The sequence below is a fragment of the Pimephales promelas genome, chromosome 14 (genome assembly GCF_988280905.1).
Source record: "Pimephales promelas chromosome 14, fPimPro1.hap1.1, whole genome shotgun sequence".
NCBI lineage: Eukaryota > Metazoa > Chordata > Actinopteri > Cypriniformes > Leuciscidae > Pimephales > Pimephales promelas.
Window position 1 is genome coordinate 14,224,291 of NC_142782.1, and position 14,486 is coordinate 14,238,776.

The 14,486-nt window shown below is 35.9% G+C and overlaps 1 protein-coding gene across 1 annotated transcript in view; it reads right to left on the reverse strand.

Moving 5' to 3' along the window:
• The window catches only part of LOC120473560 (multiple epidermal growth factor-like domains protein 9), a 49,658-nt gene that overhangs the window by 33,278 nt on the left and 1,894 nt on the right, over nt 1–14,486 (reverse strand). The window contains exon 2 of the mRNA XM_039663462.2: nt 6,761–6,959. Coding sequence (XP_039519396.2) covers nt 6,761–6,959 — 199 coding nt within the window. The remainder of the gene's footprint in view (nt 1–6,760; nt 6,960–14,486) is intronic.

The following is a 14,486-nucleotide window of genomic DNA, read 5'->3' on the forward strand; positions in this document are numbered from 1 at the left end:
ATGGAAATTGTGACACTTCTGTTCCGCAGAGATGTTTCCTGTGGTGAATCAAAGAATCTCAAAGAATGCCCTGCACCTCCCTACATACAATCTCATTGCATAAATACAGACAGACACACGTCCTGAATTATATATTACTGGTCTAGCAGAAACAGGGGAGAGAAGTAAAGCAGAAAGAGAGACAGAAGGAGAAATAGACAAAGAGCGCTACACCCTTCTTTGAAGACACCATTAGTAATTTGACTTGAGTGAAAATAAGGTAGTAAGGAAGAGACGTACAGCTCTTTCGCTCTTTGTCTATTTCTCCTTCTGTCTCTCTTTCTGCTTTACTTCTCTCCCCTGTTTCTGCTAGACCTTATCTTATAATGTCATCATATAAGAATGATGACATTATAAGAAAATAATGTCTAATTAGTACCCTTATTTATTTTATTTTATTTGTCTATTGTATTACAAATATATATATATATATATATATATATATATATATATAAAGTACTGTATATATAGTTGTCATATATATATATATATATATATATATATATATATATATGAAGAGTTCAGATGCAAAAGCCTCTAAATGCCATTTGAAATTTTCTTCTTTAATGATGATTTTTATCAAACTTGTATATTTAAGTTCAGTAATTTCACTTAAATAACAATTAATAGGTAATTATCATTGTCATTTAAGTGAAATCACTGAACTTAAATATACAAGCTTGATAAAAATGATCATTCTAGAAGAAAATTTCAAATGGCATTTAGAGGCTTTTGCATCTGAACTCTTCATATATATATATATATATATATATATATTTGTAATACAATATTAAGAATTTAATAGGAAATAGTACGTAATTATCTTCACAATTAATGTCCCAATGCAAATAGACAAATAAAATAAAATAAATAAGGGTACTAATTAGACATTATTTTCTTTATTCATTATATCATAGTTGAATATGGTTCTCATTTCCCTTGTTGTCATTTGAGGAGAATACGGCCTACATCAAGTTGGTTGATGCAGTTTCCATTCACAAGAAATGGTGTAACACTTCCTAACATTTTCCTAAAGTGTGTTGCCGCCACAATAGATTTGTTTAAAAAAAATCACCTCTGCATTGTTACCTAACACGCCTCCTTTTAACATGTGTAGGGTGTTAGTAGATACACTTGCACTTGCTGTGGGAGAGCGAGTGGGTGGGTGTGTGCGTGTGCATGGGCCAGTAGACAGGTTACCATGGTGATGGCTCAGCACCCAGAGCATTCTGAGGCAATGAGAGTGAGGTGTGACATATATGACCTATCAATCACAATCTCCAGAGAAAGAGCGCGGGAGATCAAGAAAGAGAGAAAGACCGCCTGTTAACATTTTAATACAACCCGGAGAAAAGGGGGTTTTGTGGCGGATGCAAAATACAAACATCTGTCCTTCCTAAAAACACTACGGATTCATAAAACGAGTCAGTGAGAGCATATAAAGATGCCTGTTTCCCAAACACACCCACACACCCACACTGTATCACACACAAACAGTGATTATCAAGGTCAGATAATGATCAATCACACGCCCTTCACTTGCATTCATTAGCAGACAGACCCCTCGTCTGTGTGTCTGTGGGCCATAGACGGCTCTCTAAAGCCAGCTGTTGAACAGAACCATTCATTAGGTTGGCACATTTAGCATTTGTGTAAACACCAAACAGGGCGGCGTTTTGTAGCATCATGATGCTTTTTTTAAATCCAACCACCCCCGTTCTAGAGAACAAATTTAGCCTTATTGAAAAAGACATGCATATGGATATAAACACACCATTATGTATTAGGAAAAGCTGATAACAGCAACTTATAAATGGCTATATTCTACAAAGGCAGCTACTAAACAGATGTAGGCTATTTGTTGTGATAATATCAGTAAAAATACTTGTACTACCAGAAATAAACCTGCACAGACTCTCAGGCACGTGGCATTTTGGTAGGACAGGTCATTTGTAATATGATCCACATGATCACATGATGTTTCACAATAAATATTTCAGCCAAGCATTAGGCTACACTGGCAGGTCAAGTAACCATTTCCAAGATGATTTAACTCAGATCTTTGATTAAAGTATCAATTGTTTCCACTTAATTATTTAAATAGATAAATCAGTTAAATAAAGCGCAATAAGTCGACCAAGGAATGACCTTGGACCTAAATACATTTATAATGTTACAAAAGATTTTAAATACATTTTCTTTTCTATTCAGAAAATCCTGAAAGAAATATTCATTTCAAAAAATATTCCAACATTGATAATAATAAGAAATGTTTATTGAGCAACAAATCAGCATATAAAAAATGATTTCCGAAGAAATCATGTGACATTGAGGATTGGAGCTGTGATGGGGAAAATTCAGAGATATTTTTAAAATATATTAATATGGAAAACGGCTATTTTAAATTGTAATAATATTTACAAACATTACAGTTTTACAGTGTTTTTGCTCAAATGAACACAGCCTTGGTGGACATGAGAGACTACTTTCAAAAACAAATCTTAAGTAATGTATTATGTATTAATGTCTAAAACAGTAATTTACATAAACTTTAACGTTTTTATATCAACATATTTTGAAAGCCAAATACGTTACTTATTTGAGTTCTAAAACATAACATTCAAGTAATGCTTAATTAGGATCATACAGTTAATAAATGAAAAATTTGACTTAATACGATATATTCTAATGAGGTGTTAATAATCAAAACTATTTATTTACTTGTCAGTAGCTACTTTTACATGAACACATGGAATTCATTCTGATTGATGAATCCGCATGACGTGTTTACATGATCACTAAATCTTGAATTTTTAGAATTAGACAACACTCATGTATGGCACTTCATCAAAGACTTTAGATATAGAAAAAAAGATACATTCATATTACTTTGAACGGGAGAAAGTGAAACGCGCAATATGGCGGAATACGTTCCGCCTTCTATTTAAAAAACCAATCGCTGATTGGTAAAGACTTCTATGAGACAGTTGTTGTCAGATTTCATTGGCGATTTCAAATATGTAATTTAATTATAAGCTTGGTGAACAACTTTGAAGAATTTGATGTGCTTGCATGACTGAAAAAACTAAACCACTCACTTACAATCCGAATAAAATTTGGTCAATTTATTCCAATTAGCGTGGTTACATTTCACTAGTGGCCGACTGTGCTACTAGTCTGATTAAAATATGATTATTAGAGTCCATGTAAATGCAGCTAGTCACTGTGCTTGTTTTTAATACAACCCCTTATAATTTGACACACTAAAACTGATCAAATAAAAACAATTTGAAATCGACCAGCATCAGGCAGCACAGCCAGATTATAGCAAGCACACTAAAGAACTCAATGCAGCCGGCTTGACACATGTATATATATATATCATAATAGAATCACCAGGGGCTTCCTTAATCATCTGGATTGGTTGTTTATGTGTGTGTACGAGTGTGTTTTCAGAGAGAGAGACTGCAGGCAGCAGTAGCAGAAAGCTCATTAATGTTTCAGAGACCCTGGGGCAGATCAGCTGCATATTAACTAGGTCAGTGTTACACAACGACTGGATCCCCTCTTCCCTCTCTCTGTCTCTCTGCTACCATGGAGATGCCAGCATCATTCTCCTTCCTGCATCCTTCACAACCATGTCAACCGTGGAACTGGGATGCTCTGAACCTCGCCTGGTGCTTTTAAAGTGAAAGGCTTAGATGTTTTCCTGAAGGGTTGTTGAATCCATGGAAGATTTGGTTTCTAAGCAACTGAAGTTGTGCGGATATTAAAACCTTTTACTTGTCTTGCATCATACTAAACACACTTACTTGAAACCAAACAGCAATATATATATATATATATATATATATATTGGATTAGCGACGCATGATATGTCGGCCACCTTATCGGTATCGACCGATGTTCATTTTTAATGTTATCGGCCTTATAAGAAAATCTGGCCAATATATTAAAGCCGATAAATAATGGATTATTTCCATCAGCTGAGACAATTCAGATGTGCACTGTTCGCCATGATGGTTTTGAATTGCTTGAAATATGATTAGAATCACTACAAAACTGGAAAATATTGTTAATATAGGCTACATAAAAATATAATTGTGTGGTTGGGACATGGCTTTTAATGGTGAGACTTTTGTTTTTTAATCAGGCTGTCAAAAATTATATAGAAATGTGGATTTAGATTTATCGGCCTAATATATCGGTTATCGACTTTCAAATATAAAGAATTATTGGATATCGGTAAAAAAAAAAAAAAAACATTGATGTGCACGGATAAATAATTTTTAGTACTGCAATATTCCATAAATAAATAAGAATTGTTCATTCTGATTTCATGGTGACTTTAATCTGATTGGCTGAACGGCCCTACTTAAGTATTACAACCCAAAACAGAGACTTTTTACTGTGCACTTGCAGGTGCCAGATTTAAGTTCTCAACACACTTAAGTACACTTCATAATAATGTCAAATTATAAGTTTTATTTAAAGTATACATTAAATCATGGTGTTTTATTAATCTTTTGTTGTGCCTTAAAGGTGCAGCATGTAAGAATGACAACTAATGGTCGAAACTGGTACTGCAGTCCAATTCAAAATATCGGAGATCAACGTTTCTCCCGAAAAAATAAATTAACCATTTTCATTTCATTGGAATTAAAATGTAAATAAGCATCCGAAAACATTACATTCCGTTCACACTTGAGTATATTATTTATATATATATATATATATATATATATATATATGTTTAAACGACAACTCCAGCACAAAATGATCCTTAGTTTGGTCGAATAACACATTGGTACCTGGTCGACCGTTCTCTGAGATTTGTTTTTATCATGATAATCAAATGTAAAGAGTTTTATCTCTAAAGACTGTTTAGATTATAACACTAGTATATACAGTATAGGGCATAGAGTAATGAAAAATAAAAATAGCTAGTTAATACCACTAACAAGGCTCAAAGTAACCCCACACTAACACGGTAACATAACGAGGGTCCCTACATGCACCGCAGCATTGAGCATTACTCTATGCCCCCATATACTATTGTTATACGCTAAACAGTTTTTAGAGACAAAACTCTTTACATTCGATTATCATGAAAATAAATCTCAGAGAGGGTTACTTTTTCACGAGGGACGGTAAATGGACAATATTAATTTAGAAATGATAAAATGTAGAAGAAATAAACAAATATAATCCCAATCAAGAGCCAATATTGAATGCAGTACTATACTGATGGTGTACAACTGACAATTTACCTCCCACACTACTTGAATCTAACATCAACAAAGTCAGATGCACACAAGAACACACAGCTGGCCATGGATTTAAAGCATGGAAATGCATCTCTTCTGTTGCAGAACTGCAATATCATCCACTGTACGATTACAATAATCATACACATTCTCCCCTCTGGAAAATTAGCATTAATTTGTGTACATATGTGTAGATGCATCTTAACATGGGCACTATACTGTTCATAGGGAAGCTAATCTCTTTTAAGAACAAAAAAAAAAAAAGCCTTGGAATTTCATTAGGATATCCTAATATAAGAACTCACAATATTCAATGGACTCATGTTGGCTATTATAATTTCCCTGAGGAGAAACAGACCAATGGTTTCACAGACAAAACTGTAGCCAACCAAGTACTGTATAAATGGAATTTTTATTTGAAGCTTAATTACAAAGATCATGCAACATCAAAGCTTTATTGCTAACTTAAAATATGGTGGTCTAATTGAACAATGGCCAGCTTATTACAGAAAGATATCAACTCTTTCTCCAGTGAATCAATAGGGTATTTGAGTAGGTATAACAGGTCATAACTTTTGACCTTCATAATTTGAGACTGAATAGGACTAGTACTATTATGCTGCAGTTCAAAACTGATCTTACTTGAGCAGTCAGCTGAAACCATTCTCAAATAGCCAACAAAACTGTACATTTGTCTTTAAAGAAATGTCCAAATTTAGACTTAATCCTGATTATGGAATCATGGTTACTGGCTCTAAAAGCTAATTACTTCACGGCCTCATCCCAAAACAAAGCCAGACCACAACAATCTGCTCCCTGCAGGGTATGTCATTTAATTAGGCTCCAACTGGCAATACTCAGTATGTTTCTCTGTAAACCTTCTAAACACTTAAAGCACAGACAGATATGCCAACAGGAAACTGATATGTCCTCAAGGTTTTGAGAAGGAGCAATACGGGATTGAGCTAATCTGCCTGATTATCTGTTTACTTAACTATACTTTAAGGAGAAAATAAGCTAAATCTTACAAGACCCTGCCTTTTGGGATATCTGGGAACTTTCTCAAAGGATTCTATATTCTTATATATAGTACATGTTTTCATTTTAATCTAAAAGAGTTAGAATGAGGAATAGAATTTTAGAATAAGTTCTGAAGACTGGAGTAATGGCTGCTAATAATTCAGCCACCAAAGGAATAACATATTCGAATAAAAAATAGTTATTTTGAATTGCACTAATATTTCACAGAATTACTGTACTTACTATATTTCTGATCAAATAAATGCAGCCTTGGTGAGCATAAGAGATTCTTTCAAAAACGTACAGACCCCACCTTTGAACGTTATTGTAAGTTTTGGATTTCTAATTCTATCATGCAAATAGCAAAAAAAAAAAATAATAATAATTCAATAGCAAGACACATAAGAATGTAATTTTCCCACAATGCCTCTCACCTGTCACAGCTTGCGCTGTCTGCACCGAAGGAGTCACATGCACAGGGCAGGCATCCGATGGTGCCATTGGTGAAGTGATCTTGCTCGCACTCTTCACACCGCAGCCCCGTGTAACCCGGCATACAGTCACACTGACCCGTCTCACGGTCACACTCATCAGGGTCCGACACTCCTTCACCGCTGCAGTTACACACCAGCTCTTTAGAGGACACACAAACAAACGATTCCTTATGAATTTTTGACAACCAAAGAGGGGCAATGTTGAGATCATCAAATATTGATGTAAAGTACAGACAAATTCACCCCGTACACACATTGATGGTTCCAAGAACCTTTAACATTCATTGAACCTTTTAATTGCACGAAAGGTTCTTGATAGTGGAAAAGGGTTCTTTAGATTATTACAACGTTCTTTACACTAATAAAAAAAAAGGTTCTTTTAAGAACCGTTTATTGAATGGTTCTTTTATGGCAACGTTGCAAAAACCCTTCACCCTTTTGAAACAATTATTTCTGTTGTGAATGTCTACTCTTTGTGGTGGTTTAAGACAGCGTTTCCTAGACTTTTTTTGTCTTACAAACCCTCAAATGTAACAGACGTAGACCAGTAAGATCTGTGTGTAAACCTCACTCCCCTGAACTCAAGAGGTGCGCTAGCAACTAACGCTAGTAGCTGCAGTCTTTAACGCCCTTGTTAGCGTGCCCGCCTCCCATGCCAGAGACCCCGTTTCGAATCCCGCTCGGAGCTGTTGGAGTTGGACTGGTTACATTTGGTGCCATGACCGGATGGGAATGAGGTTTAGGGGGGTGAGTGTAACAGACATAGGCCAGTAAGAGCTGTGTGTGTAAACCTCACTCCCCTGGCCTCTAGCGACTGACGCAAGACTCTGCGGTCTTTAGTGCCAGACACCCCAGTTTGAGGCCCTGTTTACACGAGAACGCTCGCGGGTGAAAACGTAAAAATATTTTATCGGATGTGCCTTTTGTTTACACGGCGACAGCGTTTTGGGGCTTAAAAACGCAAAAAAGTGAAACCAACCTCCAGAGTGGAAATCTTAAAAACGCTCCACCGCCATGTTCCCGTGTAAAGGGTAAAAACGCAAAAGTCTGCTTGACAGTGAAGGTTGTATGCAGGTAAGCGGACTTGGTGTTGTTGTAGTATGCACTCCTAGCTGCCTGGAGTGCATACTACATTAATTTCACACACTTTTGCGTCATCATATGTCCGCGGATTTCCCACCCAAAACGCTCGTCTAAACGCAGAATAAAAAGTGATAACGCAATGTAACTTTTGTGTTTTCTCTTCAGAATCGTTTCTGTGTAAACATAGCCTGAATTCCGCTTAGATGAGTAGAAACAGTCACACAAAGATCCTTCAGTACGGGCATGTTAGGTTACACGTATTGGGTTCACTTTATTTTAAGGTGACGTAGGTACAATAACCTTACTCAAATAAGTACCGAGTAATATCAATTAACTACGTGTACTTACTATATAGACTAGAGTTAGGATTAGGTTTTGGTTTAGGGTTAAGTTAGTTGCAATAGAGGGCCGAAGTTATCAAGTCACTTTGTAAGCCAAAACGTGGAAGTGAGTTAGCATTTTAGCAATCCCGATCCCCTCGCTCTAAAGTCTATTTTTTGAATGGGTTTTTTTCTAAATCGCCTGAAATAAGGTCTGTGGTGAACAAAGCCTCTAAATATTTTCACGTTTTGATATATGATATAAAACACATCAATTATAACCTGCTTGTATTTTTTTAAACTTTATTGTGTCTGCTTGTGTCTTTTTTTTACTTTATATAGGCTTCAAAATGTATAAATTTTGGATTAACTTGTAAAGATTATCTTGATAGACAAAACGTTTAAGTGTCCCAACTCTTTGTTGAACACAGATCTTATTTTTTGCGATTTTTTAAAAGTCTATGGGGAAAACGTATAGATTTTCGATCGAAGGAATGCGCCGCTAACTTCAGAGTTGTCCAACAAAGTGACGTCATAACTTCGGCACTCTATTATGCATAATTTTCAGTTATTACTATAGTAAGTAGGCCTACATGTAGTAACATGTAACTACGTCACCTATAAAGACACACAAAAATATAGGCCAACTTCATTTGGCCAATCATCTGTCAACAAATCTATCATTGCACATTTTTTTTTTTAATCATATATTTTCGCAAGACTCAAATCTAACAAACGAATACAAATTTCTCATCAGTTCACCAAAATATAAAATAGTCATATTTTCTCTTGAGGTCGGGTTGGTTTTATACACTGGAATAAATGTAAGCCTAAAACCTGCGTACATCTAATGTGGTAACTTCTAACTTTAATAAGTCAAAAAATATTTATATTTTTTAATTTCACTGAATGAACCTAAATATATCATGTTACAACAGCCAATGAATAGAGAAATACATGCAAGGGTTAAATCAGGTGGAAGTTGCTCCATATGATAAAAACAGCAATTTACTATTTTTTTGCAGTGTAGGTTTAACAAAGCAAAATCTTTTCAAGAACCCCCTTAGGGTACACATAACCCTGGTTAAAAAAAACTGCAACTCAAGAAGAAACCATGTTTAAGTGTCACCCGTAGAGTGTTTAAACATAAAGCCCTGTTAATGCAGCACTCCTGCTCGGTAGTGAATCTCTCCTTCAAGTTCAAGTCTGCTACGCATCACTCTACTCCATCTTGCCAATCTCTGACAGCTATAAAGAATGACTCCCTCCAGTCTGATTATTTGACACTTCATTAATTTGATATTAGACTGAGAGATCTGCAGATATTTAGTATGCAGGAAAGGCTGTAGAACCACAAAAGAAGAACACAACCTCTAAAGGCAAATCGGAGACATTAAATTTCAACATGGCAGCAAATTCCAGCTCAAGGGAACAAATGAAGCTTGTGTAATTACAAATCTATCCCAACTGCAATTAAATAGAAGACGATTTGCAAATGAAAGAGAAGTGTTTCATTTAAATATGGATCTACATTTAGGTTGGAAACTATTTGTCCCAGCATTTTTTAGTTAACCAGCAACACCTCGACGTCGAGGCCAACTTTGAATAGGTTGGATGTAAATTTTCTTTTTCTATTATTTATTTTCTTAACACAACAAGAGACAGGTAAGGCCTTGTCCACACGTACAAAGGTATTTTTATAACCGAGATTTTTTTTTTTCACGTTACGCCCGTTCGTCCACACGAATCGTCCACCGTTTTAAAAACGCAGGAGGAAAAACTAAAATACCTGTGTCCGTGTGGACAAGGCCTAAGAGGGCTTGGTTTGAACTTCATGAACACCACAGCTTTGTCTTGAGTATGTGCTAACTTGCTAGGACACAGATTCTGTTTGCTAATGATCAAATGTGTTTGATCTCAAAAACTAAAGTGGGCACATTTGAATCTGAAAGGGCACATTTGAATCCATCTTTCATGTAAAACATGTTTTTATTCATCAGCCTTTGTTCAACTGCGTGTACCCGAAGCAACCTCTTATCCCTTAGAGAGAACGACCTATTCCCTTTGGTGGTCATTTAGTTCAAGGGACAGAAATCAAAGCCAGGCGAGGGGTTAAAGGAACAGTTATTTTAACAAAAAATTTAATTCTGTCATCATTTATTCCCAGTCATGTTGTTCCAAACGCTGATTTTTTTCCATGGAACACAAAAAGCTTCAAGCTTCAAATATGAAGCAAAAACACCATAATAACACCTCAAAAGGTGTCCGTGCAACCCGTGCAGGATCTTCTGAAGCTATTCCAGAGCTTTGTGTGAGAAACAGGCTGAAATGTAAGGTCTTAAGTGTAGCGAAACATTAGCCCCTTTCACACAGTAAATTACCGTAAAATTACCAGAATTACTATATAAAGTTAAACGTTTTGAACCATATTAGAATCGTTTCTGAAGGATCCTGATGCTGAAAATTCAGTTTTGCCATCATTTAAAAATATTAAAATATAAAACTGTTATCTTAAATAGTAAAAATTTCAGAATATTAATTTTTTTTTACTTTATTTTTGATCCACTAAATGCATTGTTGAGTATACAAGACTTCCTTCAAAAGCATTTAAAAGAATCTTACTGTCCCCAGACTTTTGAACGGTTGTGTTGTAGACACACAATAATCAATGCACTCAGACATCTACAGTATTTAACATAATCAATGTAATGTTACCAATAACATTACCGATGGCATGTTCATCGTGCAGTTTAATATCATATCAATGAACTCCATTAAGAGCCAGACGTCTTTCTGAGAATCTCTCATGCCTTCATCCCCAAGATCCCATTTTAGCAGATTTACTGCAGAGGGTCACCCAGAGGGGCACCTGCCGAAAGGGAAAAGCATCATTTGTATGCACTGACAGTCACACCTTCTAACACACGGAGCTGTGGAGTGTGTACGTAAACACCTTCTGCTCCTGAGGGGGGCTGTGGAGGGTGAGGATAAGAAGCTTACAGATCCCAGTCTGACAGATTATGCATACATCCATGTAAATGAGGCTGCCGACCAGACTCATCGCTTTATGACAAAATCATGAAATTATTAAATATGACCGAGCGATTACAACCGAACCATATAAGAGAGGATGAACCTTTGATGTGAGATAAATGCGATGTGGCTTCATTGACCTCAGACGTGGCACGATAATGAACCATCAAGTAAATAAGAACATGAACTAATCATTGTTTCCTGTGAAGATGTGCCATTAGGGGTCGTTCGATGGTATATGAAGCTAAAAGACAAGATGGGCACTGGGTGTTGGACAACAAAAGAAAGAACACAAAGGTGTCAGTGTGAAAGAGTCAGTCTTCTGTCCATTAGTTCCAGTGGAAATGGCACACAGACTCGATTCAAATGTAGGGGGCAGCGAGAGTTCACTGGGCCATCTAATGCACAGCTGCTAGCATGTAGGTCAAACCCGCACACCTCTAAAATCATACTTATCATAAAGGATTTATCTGTTTCCATTAGAATATTTCAGATGCCCCTCTAGCTAAAGTCCTATGCTTTAGAGGAAAGCTCTGACTACTGCAAATGCATCTGGATTAGTAAAATGAACAAATGTATTTTATAGAATTTTGTATTTTAAACAATTTAATTTACAGTCCACACAGTAAATGTGTTCTTATTGTTAACTAAAAATAAAACTATTTTAAACTCTTTTTTTCATTGGTTGAAATACAGCTGAAATAAAATGAAAAAAATTAATATTTTTAAAATGAAAATTAGAAATGTTGCCCTGGCATTTCCAGGCAACTAACAAACTGAAATTAAATACTAAAATTATAAAATTACTAAAACTAAAGATAAATAGAAATATTGAGTACATAAATTAAAATTACAAAAGTTTATTCGACTATTTCTTTTCTTCCTTGTAGGCCAGAAACGAGATTTCCTTAGATTTCCACGACGCATGCGCGAGAATTGCCAACTGCTTACACTACTTCAGATCGCAATTCTCGCGCATGCGTCGTGGAAATCTAAGGAAATCTCGTTTCTGGCCTACAAGGAAGAAAAGAAATAGTCGAATAAACTCGTTATTTTTGTTTGTTTTTTCGCACAAAAAGTATTCGCGTCGCTTGATAAACATATAGTTGAGCCACGGTAGTCACTTGGGATATTTAAACATTTTCTTCATTGACTTTCTGGGCCGTCAAGAGGCAGTCCTTTAGGAGCCAATGTGGTAGTTATACAGCTCTCAAATTTAATCAAAAATATCTTCATTTGTGTTCCGAAGACGAACGAAGGTCTTACGGGGTTGGTACAGCATGGGGGTGAGTAATTAATGACTTAATTTTCATTTTTGGGTGAACTAACCCTTTAAACCAGGTAACTTAATTTTTTAAGTTAAACCAACAATAATTGTTTAGTGTGGGGTTAATAGCATTTATGAGTCTTCCCTTACCATTCTTGGAAAAAAAAAAATATCACTCCCCAGATGTAGGTCTACATTTTGCTTTGTTTCGCTCGACATTTAACGGCGTCTATATACACGCGGAATCACTCGCGTAGACATACACGCATACACCCGGATACACGCGGATACCTCAAAATGCGTATAGATTACGCGCCACTTGACTTGAAAGTAGTGTGTGTGTTTATGCAAAAGTCATGATGTCATGTTGCCACTGTAAAAAAAATTAGTTATCACAACTCAAAATGTAGTGTTTTTTTTTTGTTGTTGTTGTGATTAAGGTAAGTTAATCTAATGTTGAATTTTAGGTAAGAAAACTAATTGCAGCAGCATTTTTTACACATTATACACAATAAAAACATATGGAGTATTTCATAACATATGGAGTATTATACACACAAAACATATGGAGGATTTCCAAAAACAGATGATATGACGTTTAAAATATGTTTCTGGAAATACTCCATATGTGTTGTGTATGATAACATGGGTAGTTCATGCAGAAAAATTAAACGATTATGCTGTATGATTTAAATTTCTTATAGAACGTTCATTTAAAAACATTACTTTTTTTCAGGATACATCACTGGATTGTATCTGTTCTTGACCATCTTGTTGTTTTGGACTAATAAAATATTTGCATGTGAATTCAATAAATTCTTCCTCTCAATGTAATTAAAAAAAAGATAGAGTTCAAAGTTCAATTTGCGTGGCCAATTACGTTCATTTATATGTTATGTGACAATTTGCCCAACCTCAAAATGCTTCCTGAACATTTACCTTACCAAGATGCCTGTTGTATATCAATCTAAATGGAAGTATTTATAGTGTCCACTCTCAATTTCTAGCCACTTTCTCCGGCCCTGCAGAGGTTCTGTTATGTGTGGGCTTCCCTAGCACTTCCTGTGTCCTAATAACAGCAGGCTTAGACAGTCTATGCTTTTGTGGACATTGTCTCCCGATTATAACCTCACCATAAGGAACAATAGCTGTGGAATGTCTAATCACAATGACAGGCCGGAGAAGGGTTAAACGTCTGTGGTACATGTTGCCTGCTTTTACTCATCTGGAAATATATATGTGTTTTTATTTTCCTTTTTCTTTGTTTTGGTATCATTTCTTGCATTTTGTTTGGGAATGTGGTTGAAGATTAGGGCAAGAAAGCAATTTTAGCCAAAATATCCTTATGGAGAAACACCCCTCTGTGATCCAGCTTTCTTTGTCCCCCCTGTTGTTCTTTTGAAAGTGAGCAAAGGTTTCTAAATGTCTACAAACCTCTAAGCCAATGCAGTGTACGATCACAGGGGTCAATGACCCTTTTATCAGTGCGCTGGTGGTAACTGTCAGTTTTGCTGTCTTGGGGATTTAGCATTATTATGGAAAAGTAGGCCAAGTCTATACATATTTCCATATGGACAATTGGTGCACCCAAACGACTATGTAAACGCAAGATTTATGTAGACTCAGTCTCATTAACAGTGTGACCTGGTTATTTTACACACACATAATGGATAATCTGCAGTCATTCTTTCTTAACAGCTACTACCATTCGAATACAAATGTTTACAATCCCAGCTGGAAATACTGGATGATATACTGGAAATACCAGCTGATCCTGAATCGCTTAAGGGTTAAGCGAGTTACTGAAGGGTTAAAGTCAGGTCTAGCTAGTTGGGACAAATACTCGCACTTCAATCACTAAAGAGCCATATAGGCACGTTTGTCTCATCAGTCACATTTCTCGAATCATCAACATTTTGTAAAACAGTACATTTCTCAAAACAATTCGTACAAATAGCAAAAC